Source organism: Puma concolor, chromosome D3, assembly GCF_028749965.1.
Source record: "Puma concolor isolate L17-30 chromosome D3, mPumCon1.1.hap2, whole genome shotgun sequence".
In the NCBI taxonomy this organism is placed as follows: domain Eukaryota; kingdom Metazoa; phylum Chordata; class Mammalia; order Carnivora; family Felidae; genus Puma; species Puma concolor.
This window is the reverse complement of record NC_141678.1, coordinates 18,911,379-18,933,560: the sequence shown is the minus strand read 5'-3', so window position 1 is coordinate 18,933,560 and position 22,182 is coordinate 18,911,379. Positions and strand designations below refer to the sequence as shown.

The 22,182-nt window shown below is 45.5% G+C and overlaps 1 protein-coding gene, 1 long non-coding RNA gene and 1 other non-coding gene across 3 annotated transcripts in view; 2 read left to right on the top strand and 1 right to left on the bottom strand.

Moving 5' to 3' along the window:
- Window positions 1-21,025, bottom strand: part of ANKRD13A (ankyrin repeat domain 13A) — a 32,444-nt gene extending 11,419 nt beyond the window's left edge. The window contains exons 1-6 of the mRNA XM_086681948.1: window positions 20,653-21,025; window positions 10,296-10,428; window positions 9,344-9,468; window positions 5,902-5,947; window positions 4,605-4,748; window positions 3,307-3,496 (exon numbers count right to left, since the gene is read on the bottom strand). Coding sequence (XP_086538074.1) covers window positions 3,307-3,496; window positions 4,605-4,748; window positions 5,902-5,947; window positions 9,344-9,468; window positions 10,296-10,428; window positions 20,653-20,748 — 734 coding nt within the window. The 5' untranslated portion in view covers window positions 20,749-21,025. The remainder of the gene's footprint in view (window positions 1-3,306; window positions 3,497-4,604; window positions 4,749-5,901; window positions 5,948-9,343; window positions 9,469-10,295; window positions 10,429-20,652) is intronic.
- On the top strand, window positions 3,492-4,128 carry LOC147575364 (uncharacterized). The gene is made up of 2 exons (XR_015242325.1): window positions 3,492-3,892; window positions 3,930-4,128. It is a non-coding gene; the product is annotated as an uncharacterized LOC147575364 (long non-coding RNA).
- On the top strand, window positions 4,039-4,100 carry LOC112870542 (U7 small nuclear RNA). The gene has a single exon (XR_003224496.2). It is a non-coding gene; the product is annotated as a U7 small nuclear RNA (small nuclear RNA).
- Window positions 21,026-22,182: the final 1,157 nt, after the last annotated feature.

The window sequence follows — 22,182 nt, the reverse complement described above, 5'->3', positions numbered from 1 at the left end:
CGCTGCTTGGAGAAGCCATTAATGCCTGCGAAGTGGCTTGGGAGTCGCACGTTTTACCAGGTTTGGTGCAGCAGGGGAAAGGATGTTAAAAGCAGTTTTCCAGCCCAGACAATGACTCCAGGTCTGTAGGACTGCTATTAAAGTAGCCTAGCATCCCAGCAGCAACGACAGCACTGCTAAAGTGCCTGAAAACCCAGTTATTCAACTCAACATACTCCTGGGGAAAAATGCATTTAGGAACCAAGAGCAGCCAAGAGGTTCTGGTTCTTTTTCAAAGCAGCGCGTCCTGGGAAATACTACCACTCACAGGGAAGCCCTGACAAGCCTGGTCTGCCCTTTTGTCTAGGACATCACATCCTAGCTCCACTGTGACTGCTGCACTTGGCCCTGCGTAGGACAACTGCCTGCCTTCCACCCGGACCCCAGAGGAAACTGGGGACATCACGCAGGAAGCTCCGGGAGCCAGCAGATTAGCCAGCTCACAAAGATCCGTGTAATTTGCGTCTCGTGTTTCCAGTTTCATTAGTCCAGACAGGGCATACAGAGTTTTATGTGTATGTTACAGCTCATCAGAGAAAGGAAGGACCAGGGCTTTAATTTTCCAAGTAGTTGTCCACAATTAGTGCAGCACGACCCACGGAGGGAGAGAGGGAAACCCCAAAGGGATTACACCAAATGCTAGCTTATCTCCACTTTACACTTCAGAAACAAAACCGCAATCCTGGGGGCGGGGGGCAGGGTCCACACTGATTAACAAACCAGAGTCCCCTCTTAGCTTCAATAATTGAAAATTAAGATCGTCCTCTTATAGTTAACAAAGTCAGTCCTCGGTTCCTTGCCTTTCACCTAGTCACTTCATATTCTGGCCTGGGAAAGGACTGCTTTCTGGCACACGGTCTGCCGAGGTACCAAAGGATGACTCCATCTGCCCCACTTCATCCCGTGAGCATGCTGGGGAGACGGAGCCGCCCCCTCTCCCTGGAGACCACTAGGCTGCTCACTCCTTTGCATCCGCTCAACTGGCAATCCTGGCTGCTCTGCCTCCTTTTCCATCCCCACGCTGACAGCTTGGTTATTAAATTCGGCATCCTATTTTAAGCCCAAAATTCTAATAACTCCTCAACCCTTGATTAACTTTATGCACAGAGGCATCTGAAGATGACAGGGCAAGACCCAGCTCCCCCTCTGCATTTTTACCTCTGCCCTTCTCCGCTGAGGCTGCCACACCAAAAGCCGCTGAGCAAGCCCTGTGGCTTGGAGGCTGCTATGCAATTCAGAGAGAGGCTCTGAGGGCAGCAGAGAATGTTCTGTTTTAGGTTGCCAGAGCATACTCTTTCAGAGAAGAGAAAAACCCAGACTGCAGCCAGAGGGGACATACTGGCAGGCCAAAAACTCATGCAGGAAGCAAGCATCAAGCTCTCAGCAACAGACCAGAAGAAAGAAATGGATGAAAACGACTCTCCTAAGAGAGCACACCTTCCGAAGTCAGTCAAGCGCATGCTCCCACCTCCAGTAAGAAGGAGGTGTGCACTTTCTCTACCAGCAAATCTCACACTCAAGTGGCTCAAACCCTTGCTCGATGCATAAGCAGCTCACTGACTGCATATACTGAGTTCTGAGCACCACAGAAAAAAAGCAGCTGTTTTCCAGAAATCCTCTCTCAGAGACCGACTGTCAGTTGCCAAAGGAGGTTAACCCGAACCGTCTGAAGAACTAGTGACCATACAAATCCCAGAGGTGCCTCAGCCCTCAGTAAAAATGGGAAGTGCCACCGTTTCCCATTTGCCCTTCGTGGGGTAGCCGCCAGTAATCGGCACACGCTTTGTAAGTTACATGTCAGAACAGTGACTCTAGCAACTCTGCCGATGACCCAGAGGGAACAGCGGCTCTCCTCACGGCATCGTAGAGTCGTGGGGGCTTTAGCAACATCATCTCGAGATTCACTCCTTTCTTTCTTTCAGGTAAGGAAGCAGAAACGTGGAGAGACAGAGCCACCTCCCCAAAGCTACATGGTTACTTAGCAGCCCTGCCAATGGCATTCAGTCCTTCCAACTTCCACCTCCGCAGCCGGGCCGTGGCACTGAGGACGGGCCCCGCTATTTCCCAGCTTTACGAACAGAGCCCTTTGCTGCAGGGGCCCTCCCTGTCTACAGAGGTGTGTGCCGAAGCCTGTAGGAGTCTTCCCGAGATGCTACCAGGTAAAGCCACGGCCCATTCCTGACAGACAGCCGTCACCTGGCAAGGCTGGGGTGCCAGGAGACTGGTGATGGGGGACTGAGCCTGCCTCCCAGGGCTACCGCTGCCAACACAGCAGCAGTACTGGGACACCACGTGGGCTGGCATTTGGCTTTCTCTTCTACTGCTAACAGATGCCCTAATTCCACAGCTCCATCTAAATCAGAAGAAAAAGGGCATTTGAGTCTTATGTTTGACTCAGCAGAAAAGTTTGTCTCACTAACATATTTTATGGAAACAAAGAAGAAAAGAAAAAGAAAAAGAAAAAAAAGAGGAGAGTTAGTATATTCATTAAGAGTAAAGAAAGCCTAGATCCAGGATAATATGTGTCCACGTTAGCTCAGGTTATGCTGCTTTGGTTTACAGAGAGCTGGATGTGACATCCTAGGCAAACACTCAGGGCTCTTACAGATTCCCTCAGCTCAGTGCGTTCTGTGGGGAAATCACTCAGGCTAATAGCTCTGACAGCTTCCGCTTCCCTTACATTCCGAACCTCTTCATGCCTCTGCAGGGCTCAGAGGCAGATGACCAGAGACAGTGTTCTCATCCAGGTGAACCAAGGCACAAACCTCTCCAGACGCTTCTTCTGGTGGAGTCTGGAATAGAACTGCAATCCCTCCAGACTCTTGGAGGGGAAGAGAACCACATTTAACTATATGGTAAGTGTGGATCTGACTAGTATCAGTACAACCACAATCAATACTGGGTCAATTCTAGCTTCCAGAGACTCGCAAAGCTCCATGGTCTGGGACTAGGGGGTCTTGTGGGTCCCCAAACACCAAAACAAAAATAAAATTCAAGTAAAATCCATTAGAAAGGGCCCATAAAAGAGTATGAAGATGTTTCTCCAAGACTTAACCAACGTTAATGTCTATAAAATGATCTATGAAAGAGGATGTCGGCTATGGCTTCTTTCTGGTTAGAACAGAGAGCAACTTGAAAATCCACTAGTGCTTATTATGCCATATTAGAGAAATCCCAATCCACCCATAATTTCCCATTCATATCTACACGCCACCAAAGATGGCAGTAAAGGGATCGGACATTAAAATGCAGAACCTAAATGCGTACCTTTCAAAAGCAATATTTTTAGTATCGAGGCTGGTGTTAATGACTGGGCTCGTGAGCCGTCTCTCAACTTCCCTACTTTTTGGCTTCATCAAGTCCAGGGTGAGGCGCTCCATTTCTTGGGACAGGTCAAAGTGCTCGGTGGTGACCACCCTGTCATCATGGTTGACTTCCATCAGCTCCGCCCGGTTGTCTGTTAATGGAAACAAGAGCATAACTAAGGGCCATGCCAGCAAGATGCAAAAACAAGGAAGCCTCAAAAGTTAAAATGCATTATCTTTCACATTTGCCCCCCACCAAGGGCCACCTACCAGATAAGACCTGAATACTATGATTACTGACCACCTACTTACATGGGGATTATCCGGCCAGTTTGCCACAACCCACAGGAGGCTCGGGGCCGTCTTCCCCAAAGTTGCAGACATTTACAACAATATGCATTATTTGTTAGCAATACATCTGTGTACTTTTTAAAATATATCATTTACACAATTAACATAAATCATTTATGCACAACATTGGGCTGGCAATGCCACTTTTCTCACCCTCTGATAGGAGGATCATGCCTGCTTACAGAGGCGATATATATGTGCTGCCGAAGCGAGTACTAGAGAGGGGATATAAAGAGATACGAGACAGAGTCTCAAATTCTGGGCTCAGGAATGTGGGACATTCCAAATGGTGACAGTGTTTGGTGGTAAATGATAGGGGCTAGAGAATGAACAGAACTATCCAAAGTGTTACAGCTCCTTTAGAATTTGTCTAGCAGGCTTTCCAGTCCTTACCAGAAGACCCCTTAAAAAAACAAACAAACAAACAAACAAACAAACAAACAAACAAAACCCCAGAGAAACAGAGAGAGAGAGAGAGAGAACTATCCAAAAAAGAAATAGAGGAATTGAGAGTTGAATAATTAACAAGAATAACCAACAAAAACAAAAAACACAAAACACATGCCCCAGACAGTATCAGATAAGGTATAGGAATGCAAACACATTTTGATGGTTAAAAATCACTCTTGTCAGGGTGCCTGGGTAGCTCAGTCAGTTAAGCGTCTGACTTCAGCTCAGGTCATGATCCCACAGTTTGTGGGTTCGAGCCCCGTGTCTGGCTCTGTGCTGACAGCTAGGAGCCTGGAGCCTGCTTCAGATTCTGTGTCTCCCTCTCTCCCTTTCTCTGCCCCTCTCCTGCTCAAGCTCTGTTTCTCTCTCTCTCAAAAAGTAAATAAACAAAAAAAAATTAAAAATCACTCTGTCACTTAGTGTGAACAGTGATTATGAAAACTGAATAGAATCACTCACCTTCTCCCTTAAATATAAAACTGCGCCTCCCTCTTATCCAGCTCATGTTCTCAAATCCCAGCAACGTGATATCCACACGCAGTTTGGCACCACTTTTCCAAATGCGACAGACATCATTCGGGCATATTCTGGAAACCAAGGGCACTGGAGAAGAGAAGTGTACTACTGAGGAAAAACTCGAGGGCCAAGCAGAGCACAAAGGCCCAAGGAATCAGGATTCCAGCTTTAATAATAAAAAGACAGGAGCGGCACACATGACGGTGACCCTCAGAACTGGGTGTGGCTCCCCCACTTACAATAGGGAAGCCACTTTTCAAAACTAAAAATGGACCTTTTGTTCTGTAGCTCTTTATGGAGGTGCAGATGTGTCTTTGTCCAGACACGTGAATTTCCCAAGGACATCCCCGATCCCAACACGGACCTGTCTTTTTGACCATCATCAGGGCTACCGAATGTGTCCATCTGGCCTTCTTGCTCACATATGCTGCTCCTACCACGTCGCTGTGCCCTAACACACTGGCATATCCGCCCCTCAAAATATCAAACCTAAAATATCTGAAAAATGCAGATATTTGCATGAGAGAAGAACTTGTAAGTTTTCCAGAAGAACCTGAAGTTCTCTTCTTTCCCATACTTTTTTACTTCATTTAAATGTTTCATTACGAATGTGACTTCTTGCCTGGAAGGGAAGTCAGAGTGAAATGGCTGGCAGCCTGGGAGTTAGGAGCTGTTATTAACTGATCTACAAAGAATAAAAGTGGAACATCTATGAAAATTACTGTCAGTCACTTTGCCTTACATAAGATTTTGGAGCAATACATCCACTTTGTGAAAAATCAAGCTATTCCAACATCCATCTCCTCCTCTTCTTTCTAATAACAAGTTTAAAAGAAGCAAGTTGAACCACATAAGGAAATGAGTAATAAATTACAGTAAATCTTCTTGCTAAAATTGTAGCCATTTAAAGTGACATCTTAAAAAACTAATAATATGGACAAGTGTCTCCTATTAAGTGACAAAAAGTGGAGAAAAAACTGTCTCTATATTATATTTACAGATACTTGGGAGAAAAATCTCTGTGCGTAGGGGCAAAAACGAGAAGGAAAACATCCAAAGCATTAACAGCTTAAGTTGTGCTTCAGTGAGACTATAGGTGACGGTTTTTCTTTATTTTCTTACTATGCATTTCTTAGACTTAAAAATATATACACATTAAAATCTTAGAAAGGAAAAATAAACTTCTATTCAGGGTCAATACATCTGGAAACAAATAAATTTTAAGCCCAGAGCCACTCACCCCAGCTGGTGAATTCCCATTTCATCTGCACATAGAAATCCGGAGCCTGAAGGACAAAGGTTTAAAGTAAATGACCCTTGGCGCCATAAACTAAATGCAAACATGGTAAGGGTTAATGAGGTTTTAGAGGGAGAGGAGGAGAGAACAGAGAAAATAAGAAGAAACATAAAATGCAAACCCATCAAAAATAAGTGCTTATTTTATACACAGGCTGATATTTTACCTCGATATAAAATATGTCTAGACAGTCAATAAAGTTAACTGAAGGCAACAAGGTTAGAGGGGGATAAAATCAAATCTGATTTAGGACAGTCTGGTTCCTAACAGTAGCAGAAAGATGAGCCTGGAAGATGGGCTTACGCACTGCCAGGCAGTGTGGGTAACAGACTGTCCTGGGCAGTGAGAAAGGAATGTCAAGTCCGTCTATTCTACAGGGAACTTGACTGTAAAAGTTTGTGTGCTGGCAAGTGCTTCATATTCACTGGACCTCGAAACCAGAAGAGGCTGCCAGACATCACTTCCCCAGGAAATTGATTTTCCCTCCAGTTAAGAGACTTCTGCCCTCATTTTCCTCTTAAACTTTTAGTACTTGGCTTTATAAAATTTTACACCACCAGAGCAGCCCTGTTTAGGATGACTTTCTGACCTACCATGAATTCTGTAATTTTCTTTTAATGTTTATTTATTTTTGACATAGAAAGAGTGTGCACACATAGGGGGTTAGGGGGTTGGGGTGAGGAGGAGGAGAGAGAAAGGAAGACAGAGAATCCAAAGCAGGTTTGGTCAGCACAGAGCCCGATGTGGGGCTCGAACCCACCAATGAGATCATGACCTGAGCCAAAGTCGGATGCTCAACCAACTGAGCCACCCAGGCGCCCCTGACCTGCCAGGAATTTTTATAGAAGGTTCTTGGAGAGCTCTTAAGAAGTCCAGCAGTTACCATCCAAGAAGAGAAATGCTAGAAATCCCAGATGTTGTTCTGTTCCTTCCCACCCCCGTGGTTTGTCACAGTTTTTACAGGACAGGACAGGAAGGGCAAGGATCTAGCCTAGAGTAAAACCAGAATTCCAGTGATGGGCAAAGGCCCTCTGAGGGGCAGCACACAAGAAAAGGTGGGCTTGTTTTAAGGAGACTGTTGAAAGACAAAATGTCAACCACAGCATCTGGTGCCACTGAGCACACAGGTCATTCACAGGCTGTCTACACCTTCAAGCAGAGAGCACAGTACAATGCAGTTTACTGCTATGGATCAATACAGGTAAGAAAAGAAAGTCCTTTACACTGAATTTTTTAAAAGAGGGTGAGTCCACATTAAGTCATTTGCTGTTTTGCTGAGTGGGCAGATGTGTTTTTAGTTCCTCCTCCGGTACGTTAGATAAGAAAACAATAAACCCACTTGGTCTTTGCACACCAGACACAACTGTTTAAAAACAATGCATACAACCATTTCGTATTTCATGGAAGGATTCATGCAGCCCATGAAAAAGGAGTATCTCTAGGAATGCTTTTGCTTGAGTGTCATACAAATATGTCTTTAAAAAAGAGTGCTCACAGCAAAGGAAACAATCAGTAAAACTAAAAGGCAACCAACAGAATGGGAGAAGATATTTGCAAACAACATATCAGACAAAGGGTTAGTATCCAAAATCTATAGAGAACTTATCAAACTCAACACCCAAAAAACAAATAATCCAGTGAAGAAATGGGCAAAAGACATGAATAGACACTTCTCCAAAGAAGACATCCAGATGGCCCAACTGACACATGAAAAAATGCTCAATGTCACTCATCATCAGGGAAATACAAAACAAAACCATGAGATACAACCTCACACCTGTCAGAATGGCTAACGTTAACAACTCAGGCAACAACAGATGTTGGTGGGGATGCAGAGAAAGAGGATCTCTTTTGCACTGCGAACTGGTGGGAATGCAAACTGGTGCAGCCACTGTGGAAAAACAGTGTGGAGGTTCCTCAAAAAACTAAAAATAGAACTACCCTACAACCCAGCAATTGCACTACTAGGTATTTATCCAAGGGATACAGGTATGCTGTTTCAAAGGGGCACGTGCACCCCCATGTTTATAGCAGCACTATCAACAATAGCCAAAGTATGTAAAGAGCCCAAATGTCCATCGATGGATGAATGGATAAAGAAGATGTGGTATATATATACAATGGAGTATTACTCAGCAATCAAAAAGAATGAAATCTTGCCATTTGCAACTACATGGATGGAACTGGAGGGTATTATGCTAAGTGAAATCAGTCAGTCAGAGAAAGACAAAAATCATATGACTTCACTCATAGGAGGCCTTTAAGAGACAAAACAGGGGAACATAAGGAAAAGGAAACAAAAATAATATAAAAACAGGAAGGGGGACACAACAGAAGAGACTCATAAATATGGAGAACAAACTGAGGGTTCCTGGAGGGGTTGTGGGAAGGGGGATGGGCTAAACGGGTAAGGGGCATTAAGGAATTTACTCCGGAAATCATTGTTGCAGTATATGCTAACTAATTTGGATGTAAATTTAAAAAAATTTAAATTTAAATTAAAAAAAAAAAAAGAGTGCTCAGATAAGGGGCAGTGATTGGCTTACTCATTGCAAAACTGTTCCTTTCCTCAACAGAGCTGTTAATTTTTCTCAAGAAATACGTTGACTAAAGCTGTGCAGCAGACTTATCTGGCAAATACCTTTGGAGATATTTTGGGAAGCTCACTCATGTGCTTAAATGGAGAATAAATGACAGGAAGATTGAGGCACAGGTCCTTTCTTGTCTCCTGTTGCCCTGAGAATATTGCACAACTGACTCCTAAGAACGTTGCTGCAGGTAACAAAGACTGTCTGAAAAATGGCAGCCGTCATGCAAAATGGTCGATGAGCCTGGAGGCAAACTGCTATAAAAATGATCCTCGAGTATCACAGAGCCCATAAACCTTAATTCACAGATAACGGTCATTACTGGCCAAAAGCCACTGGGCTGTCAACAAACGAAGCCAACAGATTTGAAGTCAAAAAATGCTAATGGCTGGAGTCAACAGGTGTGGCAAGGAGAAGGTGCACACAGACATCGGAGCTCACGGGCCCTGGAAACCCCGGTACAGTAACCAATGCTTATCACAATTTCCTCAAGATGACCTGTGCTCAGAAGGCCACTGTTAAGAAGACGAGCACCCGGACAAATTAGTTGATGTATATTTGTCTTAAGCTATCATGTTTAAGTAGCACTTAAAAGGGTAGGTCTAGTGACCCAGAAACGTAATTTGTGAAAGACCTCGTACATTTAGTAGAAAAGCAACAGTACTATTTGGTATTAAACAGAGCATGTTTATGACTGAAAAACTCTCATGAAGGTACACGTGGATGTCCAATTGTGTCTCCGGCTACGCTGTCAGCAATTGACCCACATCATGGCATCGTCAGATTTTTACGGATACCTCGAGAATCTTCTGAAGCAGCTCAGGCACCCCTTCCAGGGCCATGGACGTGTTGTGGTAGTCCCGGTGCTGCAGAACGGCGCACACCATCTCGGGGTCACCAGTGCTCACAGCCTCGTGTAAAACTGGAAACCAAAATGGTGAAACGTCATCGCCCAGTAGTCTCATGCTCTCTGACAAATTCCTCAGCCAGTCTGAAAAGAATCTACAGATCAAAGACTAACATTTTCTTCAGAGACACAGAGGCTACAGTCCCACCTCACTTTTATGACCATGGCTGCTTATAGCCAGCTCTTAACAGTGAAAAGAAAATACAGCACTCGTAGCCTCTTGATCAAACCAACTTCGATCCTCCCCCCACACCCCCTTTCTTCCCACTGGTTCTGAAATCCCGCGTGTCTTCAGAGAGCTGAGCTGGCTTTATCTGTGTGATCGCACAACTGTGGTCACGTGGGGATCGGGCAGGTAGGGCTTATGCATCTCCTTGTTCAGCCAACATAAAATCACTCTGACCGACAGTATCATAGATAGCTTGCAGTCAAGTGAAATGCCAGGGTTTCATTGGAAAAAGCTACTTTTAGCCATACTTTCTTTTTGATTTTGCCTATGCTGACAGATTCACTGGAGTTAACATCACATTCCTCAGAGGGAGTCCGGCCTCCATACTCGTGTATGGTACAAGGGTTTGTACTCAGAGCTGCTTTCTGGATAGGAGTCACCCTCTACTGAGGGCTTCTGGCCCAGGACACAATTCTGACCATCGTGCTGCAGGCCAGCCAGCAAGCCTCCAAGGCCCTCATCAACTCACCCCGGTCCCTGGTCCCAAGAGAGAAAGAGTCTTAAGGTAAAGATAACCTGAGGACAATTATAATTGGGACTGGCCTTTATTCAGTTTGGTTTCAGATGAAGGCAAAACAAAAGGTTTTCAATTTGATTTTAAAAGTATACTTGCCTGTCCATCCCTCACGATTTTCTTTTGTAACATCTGCTTTATGTCGGAGCAAGACTCTAGCAGATTCCAAATGTCCCAGAGAAACAGCAAGGTGCAGTAAGGTTCGACCTCGTGGATCCAGAGCCTCCACATTCTGTGAAGTAAACACTAGTGTTTACAGGATCGTATACTGTATATTATATCAAAACATGGAAATGTGTTTAAGAGATAAAATTTAGTATAAAAATCGGGGCGCCTGGGTGGCTCGGTCAGTAAGTGTCCGACTCTTGATTTCAGCTCAGGTCATGATCTCACGGTTCGTGAGTTCAAGTCCCGGGTCAGACTCTGAGCTGGCAGTGCAGAGCCTGCTTGGGATTCTCTCTCCCCCTCTCTCTGCCCCTCCTGCTCACGCTCTCTCTCAAAATAAATAAATAAGCTTAAAAATTTTTAATTTAGTATAAAAATAGAAAATAGTATTTACACATTAACTACAGAAATATGTAGGAAAATGAATGCTTGCACATGGGCGTGGTTGAAATATTAATTTGGCTATAAATTAAGATGATAACTACTGAGTTCCTTTTTCTATAAAGTTAAATGCCTAATAAATAAACGTTGGCTATAAGCCTCAGATAATGAAACACATCTTTTGCTCTCAACGGCACTCAAAGTAAGACTAAGTAAAGGCTAGGAGCTTTCATGAAACGCAGCCACCCTCTGACACAGAACATGGGGGATTTCTCAAGCATATGTCAGCACTCAGGTCTAGAACAGGAAGTGTAGGACTTCAAGCAAAACTGAAAGTTCAGAAGATAATTTGGGTCAGAATAAAATTACATTCTCTAGCTGGGTTCCCACCAAAACGCCACTCTCATTACTCTGAATGGATTTCCAAGCGCCCTAACGTAGCAGCATCCACGGGTCCTGTGACACACATGACCTGCCAGGCGTGTATGTGGACATATTTATAGGTAAATGTGAGAACAAGCACATGCCGTTTTGGTCCATTTCCCCTTGAAGGTTTTCTTCCCCGTGCCAGACACAGCGGTTTGGCTTTCGCTCTTTATGCCTATTCCGGCCCGCCCTCTGCCACCTGCGTTGGGTGGCCAGAGCCAAGTGGCAGTTTCTCTGGCGGGAGCTCAGTCTGAACGCTGAATGCTGCCTTCCAAAGATGACACTGAACGTTCTTCCAAGGACACAGTAAACTGCCATGGGACTTTTGGGATATAAAAGTGCCATCTACTTCTTAGAAGATGTGCTTTCTCTTGATTTGAGATGCCGGTTGCTACGCAGCCTCCACAGATACCCAGAACATGCCACGTACTGGCCATAGGGGAGGAAGGCAAACAGAACGAGGCAACTGCTGTCCACCAGCTACTGAACTTCCCTGCTTTGCTAATTGCATCATGGCCACTCTGCAGTGAAGACAGGAACTGTTATCGAGGAATAACAGCAGTGGCGGAAGGCATTCTGCCGAGCAAACACACGTCCTCCTGGACCAATCCCAGGCCTCGGTGTTCTCTCAGGCACTGGAATACCAACACATCTCCTGGCATGGGGCCCAGGGCACCTCCTAGGATTCCCTGGCTTTTCCCAAGGGTATGGCTTGTCTATCTCACCAAAGACTGAGAATTCCAAAGGGCCAGATCCAAGTCTTATATTTCTTAGCTTCCTCCACCACCCTAGTCTCTACTCTGCAGTAAATCATTGTTTTTAAAAAAGTAATACAGCTAAGACTTTTAACTGAGTTGAAGTTTAGCAGGAAAGAAATAATTAGCAAATTCATTATTTCCTTACACGTCTGTTATATAGACTGTTTTCTCACCGAACAAGTTCAGTCTACAGGAAAGGTGTTGGGTTTAGGATACGGCCTGACAGACAGGAAATGCTTAACAATATTTATCACAGAAATGGGGAAATTCTACCTAATGCAGGTCACACCCCAGAACAAAACTAACATCTCAGACTAAGGATTGACACCCAAGCTCCTGGGCAACCACTAGATATGATGTGTAAAATCAAAGCCAAATACATTAAGTTGTTGGCTCTTTCCTATTTCGAACCACAGGTAAAACCACATGTATGAGATGGACAGCAGCACATTGTGTATTTTGCTAATTGTAGCTCTGAAGGGCCTCATGTAAGGAAAGAAGAATACTGTATCATGGTGACTGTTATTAAAAACAGTGGATCACTGTGCCAGGGGCACCTGGGTGGGCTCAGTCGATGAAGCATCCAACTCTTGATTTCAGCTCAGGTCATGAACCCACGGTTCGTGGGTTCGAGCCTCGTGCCTGGCTCTGCAATGACAGTGTGGAGCCTGCTTGAGATTCTCTCTCTCTCAATCTCTCTCTCTCTCTCTCTCTCTTTCTCTGCCCCTCCCTGACTCATGCTCTCTTTCTCCTTCAAAATAAATAAACTTTGAAGTTTTTTTTTTTTAAACAGTGGATGATTAAAGTAGAAATTAGCAAAACAGGATAGCAAATCAATACAGAAAAATCAACAAAACCAAAAATTGGTTCTTGGTAAATATCAACAAAATTGACAAACTTTCAGCTAGTTTGACCAAGAAATGAAAGAGAAAAGACTCCAGTTACTGAAAGGAGGAATGAAAGAGGGGATATCACTACCAACTCTACAGAAACACAAAATATTTAAAAGGAATACTATGAACAACTGTATGCCAACTGAGTAACAGAACTTAAATGAAAGGCACATATTCCTAGACAGATACAAACTAGCAAAACTGACTGAAGAAAAAACAGAAAATCTTAACAATTTCTAACAAGTGACTGAATCAGTAATTTTTAAACTTCCCAGGAAAAAAAGTCTCAGGCCCAGATCACTTCACTGGTGGATTCTACCAAACATTCAAAGAATTAATATCAATTCTTCACAAACTCTTCCAAAAAAATGGAAGATAAAGGAAAACTTCCCACCTCACTGTACGAGCCCAGTATTATCCTGACAACAAACGCATCACAAAAAAAGAAAACCACAGCCCACTACCTCTGACATAGATGCAAAATCCTCAACAATATATTAGCAAAACAAATTTAGCAACACATAAAAAGAGCTGTTCAAACACCAGGACCAAGTGAGATTTATCCTGAATGCAAAGGTGGATTAACATCTGATGATTAGTGTAATATATCATATCAATAGAATAAGATAAAATAAAAAACGCATTATCATCTCAGTAGATGCATGTGAATGTGCTCTGAAATACTAACCTTCAAAGATGATGGTATTAGAAGTGGGGCCTCTGGGAGGTGCTTAGGTCATGAGGGTGGGGCCCTCATGAGTGGAATTAGTGTCTTAGCAAAAGAGACCCCAGAGACCTTGCCAGCCCCCCTCCCACCATGTGAGGACACAGTGAGAAAGCTACTGCTAGGAACCAGGAAGAGAGCCCTCTCCAGCCACCACACCTAATCTGCTGCACCATTTTCTTGGACTTAGAGCCTCCTGAACTGTAAGAAATTAATTTCCATTGTTTATAAACTATGCCGTCTATGGTATTTTGTTACAGCAGCCCAAACAAGACTAAGCTCTAAACTGATCATAAGCCCAGGGCACCTGGCTGGCTCAGGCAGTTAAGCATCTGACTCTTCAGCTCAGGTCATGATCTCACGGTTCGTGAGCACACAGCCTGCTTGGGATTCTCTTTCTCTCCCTCTCTCTCTGCCTCTCCCCGGCTGGTGCTTGCTTGCTCGCTCTCTCTCTCTCTCACTCTCTCTCAAAATAAATAAATAAACTTAAAAAAAAAAATAAATTGAAGGGCGCCTGAGTGGCTCAGTTGGTTAAGTGTCAAACTTCAGCTCAGGTCTTGATCTGGCAGTTCATGAGTTCAAGCCCTACATGGGGCTTTGTGCTGACAGCTCAGAGCCTGGACCCTGCTTCACATTCTGTGTTTCCCTCACTCTCTGCGTCTCCCCAGCTCATGCTCTGTCTCTCTCTCTTTCTCAAAAATAAATAAAGATTAAAAAAGTTAAATTAAAAAAAATAAGTTGATCATAAACCCAAATGTAAGAGCTAAAACAACAGAAGTCTTAGAAGAAAAATAGGAGTACGTCTTTGTGACCTTGGGTTAGGTAAAATCTAATCAGACACAAAACCAAAAGCATAAGAGACCAAAGAAAATACAGACAAGCTGCACTTCACCAGAATTGAACACTTTTGTACCTCACATGATATCATAAAAAAGGTAAAAACAAAAAACAAACAAACAAATAAAACATTCCACAGAATGGGAAAAAAATAGTTTCAAGTCATTTATCTGATAAGGGGCTAGTATCCAGAATATATGAAGAACCTTAACTTCTCGAGAATAAAAAAGACAAATAACCCAATGTTTAAATGAAAATAGAATTGGAATAGACATTTCTTCAAAGAAGATATGCCAGTACGTGAAAAGAGATTCAATTTCACTAACCACTAGGGGAATGTCCATCCAAACTGCAGTTAGGTAGCACTGCACACCCACTAGGATGACTGCAGTCATAAAGACTAGCAAGTGTTGACATGAACGTGGAGCAACTGGAACCCTCATCCACTGCTGGTGGGAATGTACAATGGGTGCAGCCAATTTGGAAAAAACAATTGGCAGTTCCTCAAAATGTCAAATATAGGGGCGGCTGGGTGGCTCAGTTGGTTAATCACCCCATTTCAGCTCAGGTCATGATCTCGCAGCTCGTGAATTTGAGCCCCGCGTTGGGCTCTGCGCTGACAGCTCCAGACCCTGGAGCCTGCGTCAGACTCTGTGTCCTCTCCATCTCTCTCTGCCCCTCTCCTGATCTCTCTTTCTCTCTCAAAAATAAACAAACGTTAAAAAAAATTTTACTAAAAAAAAAAAAAAATAACTCAAGTGTGGGTTAAAAGAAAAAAAAAGTCAAACATAGAGTGACCATATGACCCCACAATTCCTCTCGTATTTACCCAAGAAAAAGAAAAACACACTCATATGAAAACTTATACACAAATGTGCATAGCAGCATTATTCATATAGCCAAATAGTGGCAGGGGGGAACAAAAATATCCATCAGCTCGTAAATGGATAAACAAAATGTGGTATACCCAGACAATGGAATATTATTCGGCCATAGAAAAGAATGAAGTATTGATAAATACCACACGTGGATGAACCTCCAAAACGTGCTACATGAAAGAAGCCAGACACAAAAGGCCACATACTGTATGATTCCATTTGTAGGAAGCATCCAGAATAGGCAATCTATAGAGGCAGCAAGTAGATTCGAGGTCGCCTGGGGCTGAAGAAGTTGAGGGGAAATCGGGAGTGATTCAGGGGGATGGGGTTTCTTTTTGGGGTAATGAAGATGTTCTGGAATTTGATAGTGGTGATGGTGACACAACTCAGTTAATATACTAAAAACCACTGAATGATACACTTTAATGGGTGAATTATATCTCAACAAAGATGTTTAAACAAAAACCTACGTAAAAAAAAAATCCTACGTATGTATGTGCTTTATGTAATACGTACAACTAACCTATTATCTATATACTGTTTAACGAATTGCTTAATTTCGGTTGGACTTCAGTTTGCTCCCTTGTAAACTGGGAACAATAAAAAACACCTACCTTACAGAGTTCTTACAAGAGTTAGGGCACAATACTTAACCCCGTAGAAGCACTAAGAATTAGCTCTTATTATCATACACCCACATATGGAGTTTCATATAAGCTGAAACTTTCTCCCTAACAGGGATCTGTTCAAATTTCATTACAGTTAATATAAGGGTCTCCAACCAACGACATTAGCTCGGTGGGCGAGAGCTTTTGGAATTAAACTGGAATTCACATTGGAAGCTGATCACTTTGGTTTTTCCTTTAGCTTTCTTCAATCATGAACTGTACCAAATTAAAAATGCTCACCTCTTTAAATTATAACAGTTCCCCCAAAGAGGAACAGGAATGAGAGTTCTGCACATCTCCTTCCTATGTGCTAATTTAAGCCCACTAACTTTGCTTGCTCCAAGCCTTGTTTACATCCTGCCGCCCTCCGGAGGCAGGAAGAGGCCAAGCTTTGAGTGTAGGCTGCAGAGCCAGATGACAGGCCCGCTTCCAGGCCCTGACCGGCCTCAGGTGAATTTCTCAAACCTTCTGGGCCTCCCCACCGCACCTAGCACCTCGCATGAAGCAAGTGCTTCATAAACTTTCACTGTGACCTCTTGCAGGGCCTCCGGGAAGAGGCTGCTAACTGGCCTTCCATTCTCTCAAGAGTCAACCACCCTCATTCCTGTGCATCTCAGACTGCCCTGGTCCTCTGCGGCTGTGGCCCACACTGACTCCCCCACCCCAAATCAGGCAGGAAATGGTATCCATGGGTGTAATTCCCTCCGGTGAGCCTGAGCCCCCAGGGCCACGGGAGAGCACCCGAGAGCACGCTAGCTCTTCATCTTGGATGCCTGGCTCCTGGCAGGATGCCAGCCAACAGGCGCCAACCTGAATGTGCACCCAGTGCCCGACTTGGCCTGCCATAGACTGGGGCGAGAACCCCAGGGTGGCTCCCGTTCAGCTCTGAGTACTGCTGCTGCCTAGAACATCCTCTTCCTCTTGCCCTGATGGTGGTGGGCTTTCACCTGCTGGCTTCCTAACTGGGGGCTGGCCCTCGAGTTGGGCCTCATCTGCCACCCTCCACCCTACTGGGTCCTGGGTACCCCCCCCCCCGCCCCACCACACATATAAGGTACATTGCTGACCTTTACATATGTCCCTGTTAAGTGTTCGCTCATTCTCCCAGCATCTGTAAGAAGGCCGGAGATGTTTCACAGACCTCTCTACCTAAATGACAAACATCATAACCATGACACAAATCATCTCCACTGCACAACTTCAAGGCCCCACTGAATATTAAAGACCAGAGAGCTGATGCGTTAAGAGGCACTTAATAAAGTGCTTCTGCTGAGCCAACATGGAAAGCCTAAAACTACTGCAGAGTTGGCAAACTCCACACTCCAGCTTGCAGCAAGACCTCGGGGTGGGGGCTGACTCACACACACTCACAAACGTGCCTGTCCTCTTCCTCTGGATGAACTTGATTCTTTCTGTGCTGCTGCTCTTAGAACAAAACACAATTCTTACAGCCACCCGTGTGCCTGCTTCAAGTCTCACTCGTGGGATGGAAGGAATGAAGGACCGGCCAGCAGAGGCTTTCTGGCAAACGAAACGCCAAGTGAAACAGCTGCTTGTACTGCTGGGCGACAGGAACTTTTTGTTTTTAATTATGCACCCAGTATAGGTTCCTTGCAGAAAAACTGGAGCGTACAGAAAAGAAACAGAATCACAGCAGCAATGATGACACAGGAGGTTACTCCCATTTACTATGTGGCCGCACTCTCCGATCTGTTCTCTGCCTTATTGTCCACAACCGTGAAATGGAGGTACTTTTATGGAAAGAAGTAGAATGGAGTCCACACCCTGGTGCAGCCACTGGCTAAGCATGCAACTGAGCCTCTCCACCTCATCTGGTCTCCTTATCTGTAAAACGGGGATCGTGATAGCATTCACTCCAGGGGATTCGGTGTGAGAATCAAATCTAAAAGTGCATATAAAGCACTTTGCCACAGTGCCTGGCAAAAGAGTAGGCTTGCAGTGCTACTTTCCCTGTTTTTACAGATGAAACAATCCAGCAAGGGTGAATAACTAGCCCAGGCTCACAACGTAATCAGCATTTAACAGAACTGCCTTGGGGCGCCTGGGTGGCGCAGTCGGTTAAGCGACCGACTTCAGCCAGGTCACGATCTCGCGGTCCGTGAGTTCGAGCCCCGTGTCGGGCTCTGGGCTGATGGCTCGGAGCCTGGAGCCTGTTTCCGATTCTGTGTCTCCCTCTCTCTCTGCCCCTCCCCCGTTCATGCTCTGTCTCTCTCTGTCCCAAAAATAAATAAACGTTGAAAAAAAAAAAATTTAAAATTTAACAGAACTGCCTTTAAGTCACAGAAGTAGGAAGCTGTTGCATCATCAAGAGATCTTGACAAGTAAGAAAGCAACGAAGCATCTCCTGTCACATATTTTAATGATGGCCACGTTCAACTTCTTAACCCTGAACCGGTTACATAATTTGCAGGGCCTAGCAGAAAATGAACACGCAAGGCTCCTTTTCCAAAAAAAAAAAAAAATAATGAGGAATTTCATGACAGTGACAGCAGAGCATTAAACCAAGCACAGGCCCTTGCTGACCACAGGTAGCACACACACCCTTGAAGCCAGCCAGCCCCATCTCGACCCCTTCAGTGGCCAAGTTTCAGGACTGAGATTAGATGATGTGGTCGTGACAGTCAAGCTTTCAGGGGGAAGATGTTCTTTATGAATACACTTAACTACCTCTTATCCAGAGGAAACTGGTATACTGGGAAATGGTCTACAGTGATAACCGGTAACAGAGGCAAAACCAAATAATTAGCAAGAATGAGTATTGTTCCTTTGACTCCCTTGACAGTACAAGTTCACTCCAGGAAAATCTGCTGCAAAATTATAATTCTCTCATCACGAATGTGTTTAACATTTCTCAAGGGAAGAAGCACAGAGAACTTTCAATGGACGTTTTTTTTTTTTTACACAGCTTACAGAATGAGGAGATAACTATGCCACATTTTTTTAACTGTTTGTTTATTTTTGAGAGAGAGACACACACAGAGCATGAGCGGGGGAACGGCACAGAGAGAGGGAGACGCAGAATCCAAAGCAGGCTCCAAGCTCTGAGCGGCCAGCACAGAGCCCAATGCAGGGCTCGAGCTCATGAACCTGAGCCGAAGTCAGACGCTCAACCAACTGAGCCACTCGGGCGCCCCTGCCACGTTTTAGACTATAACCGAGACTGTGTTCTTATCAAACAAGTTTTTCTATAGAGAAAAACTGCACTGCACTCAAACTCTTTTCTTCATCTCCAATGAATAGAAAGCCTGCTGTTTTCAGGAATCAGTGTTGAAAAAGTATGTGGTTTAATGATGATGATGAAATTGTCTAGCAAAAGGGAGCTTAGTTCTAGGACTTTCTTTGTACTTTATCTCACTATTTCACAAGAAACCGGGGGTAGCCCCAATACTGAGGAAGTGCAGATGCAAAACACAGCAGGATTGCCTGGGTCATTCTTCAACTGTCCAAGGTGAGACACTTTCAGCTGAGAGCAAAGTGATGGAGGATTCCCTCTGGGCCACGTCCAGTAACAGAAAGGGAATTAAATCACCAGGTATACCAGGACACCTAATGGTGAGTCATTTACTCTGGGGGCATGATCTAATTAAGACCAATGACTCTTCCAATAAAAGTTTATTCTGTCTGGACAGAGGGTTTAAATGAAAAAAGAGCAACTTTTGACTTCCAGTGGGTGCTCAACAGATTTTTTTAAGCAACACACTGGATAAAATGAAGTCAACAAGAGTTACACCAAAGTACAAATCCTTACCCTAACTGCTAAGTACGTGAGCTTGTAACTTGACTGCACCAATAACTCCCAGAATTGTTGAGGTGCCTTTAACATCCGGGTTCCTCAAGCAAAACACTACTGACATTTTGGGCCAGATAATTCTGTTGCGGGGAGCTGTCCTGTGCAGCGTAGTACGGTGGGCAGCGCCCTTGATCCCTACCTCTAAGATCCCAGTAGCTCCCATTCCCTACTTGTAACACAAAAATGTCTCCATGCATTACCATTGGGAGTCAGGAGGTGCGTGTTCAAATCACCTCCAATTGAGAACCACTGCTTTAAAGAGAAGGCAATAAATAAAAGACGAGGAATCAAAGCACTTTAGGACCAGAAGGGATTTTAAGAACCCCGTGCACCAGAGATTCTCAAACTTTGGTGTGTATCATCAGCCTCCCTGGGCCAGCGAGGGAACGTGCCTTGCCCAAGGTCACAGGGCGAGTTAGAACCTGGGACTCCAAACCCCAACCAAGCCCTTTCATACAAAAAGGGTTGGGAGGAGGGGGGTGGGGGAGAGCGGTGCGTGCTGCTCTCACCTCTTTGGGAGAGGCAGTGGAGCCTAATTTGTTAAGACCGTGCACTCTGGAGCCAGTGGGCCGGAGTTAAAATCTCGACTTGGTATTTATTAGGTGGGCGACCTTACGCAAGGCACAGAAGCTCTGAGAGCCTCAGTTTCCTTCTATGGCAAATGTAATAAAGGTACCTACCTCCTAGGACTGTTGGAAAGGCAGTATAGATGGTTTATAAAGCCCTTGGCACAGGGCCTGGCACACAGTAAGCAGTCCGATACACGTCCTACTATTACTGTCCCACGGCTGCAGAGGTGAAGAAGGGGTCTGCGGGGCCCCGAAGGCAGAGGGCTAGAGATGGGCTCAGGGGCTCGAAGCGACCCCTGACTCCCCCCACCCCTCACCGTGGGCGGACCCCCGCCCCGCCCCTCACCTGGCCCCGCAGCTCCTTCTCCAGCTGCCGGTAGTCGTTGTTCCAGACCAGGAGGTGCAAGGGGAAGTGGCCGCTGTTGTCGCGGGTCGAGGACATGGCGAGAAGGCCGCAGCCGGGCCCTCACCGCCCGCTTGACAAGCCTCAGCCTCGGCGGGGTCTCCGGTGCCCGCCCGGCGGCCGGCGAGAGAGAGAGAGAGAAAACGCAGCAAGCGAGCGGCACGGTACGCGGCGGGGCGGCCCACGGGCCGGGTGCGGGGCGCGCGGGAGGTCGGGGGTCGCGGGCCGGGTCGGGGACGGGGGTCGGCCGCGCCCACCCCGCGCCCCGCCGCGCTCCCGCCCGAGCTGACAGCTCCCGAACCGACTTCTGCGGGCCGAACTGCCCCAAACTGGGAAGTGCGCGGGGCGAACCACCGCACACCGAGGCGGGGGGAGGCGAGGCCAGCCACCCGGCCCTTGGTCGGCCCGATCCCCCCTACCCCCAGCTGCGCACCGGGAAACACAGTGCAATCCCAAAACAGAGAGGAAGCTCTCTTCCTTAGCCCATGATCTCGACGTGGAAAACTCGGCCTACCCGTCACCAGCCCCTTTCCCCCTGCTCCAGCAAGCTCACATGGTTCGGCCCACAACTGGGCCTCTTCCATCGGCTCTGAATTCAGGGGGTGACAGCGGAGGCCTGGACCAAACCATTCCAGTAACTGACTCCCTTGCAGCCTTTTTGGAACTGGGCAGTGCATGCATGATTGGCCAGAAGCCATTTTGGAAGTGGGCAACACCAAATTTAAAGGAAGAATTCTAAACTCTGGAGAAGTGGCGTTAAAGATTTGCATAACAAGGAGACAGTTCTTTCTCAGGGTTTCTCAACATCTGCACGTTTTAAAGTGAGCAATTTTCTTTCTGTGGGGGTTGTCCCGTGCTTTGTAGGATGCCTTTCTATCCACGAGATGCCACTAGCACTCCCCGCCCCAAATGTCTCCAGACACTGCCAAATGACCCCTGGAAGAGAACCATCATTCCCAGTTGAGAACCACTGTTCTCATCTGAACTCCGAACTGGGTGAAGATTCAAAGTTACCTATGGCAGTGGTTTATTCCACATATGAGGCTCATCTGTTTTTGAAGCTAGCCAGTTGAATTTTGGATTATGGCAGAAAAGGCCATACTTGGGTAGATACTACCCAAACGTGACCACAGCTTGCAAATATTAAGTTCATTCTTTGGATTTCAACCTAAGGCACTACAGCTCTTTGATTCAATGAAGAGCCAAGTCAACTTGACAGCTACTCACCAGCGTAAGCTATTTGCACAGTTGTCTACAACAAGACCACACAGCTGGGCAAAGTTATTTAATGCATCCTGAAAGCATACCCTCCACCTCCCCTGCTTGTGCACATCCAGCTTTTCAGATGCCTGCAACAGCAGCTGTTCAAGAAGCCTGGCCTAATCCATTGTCCACACGTGTTGAGTCCAGAAGATTTGTGAGTCTGTGAACCAAAACAGGATGCAGGAGCATCAGGATGGCACCCAGAGGCTC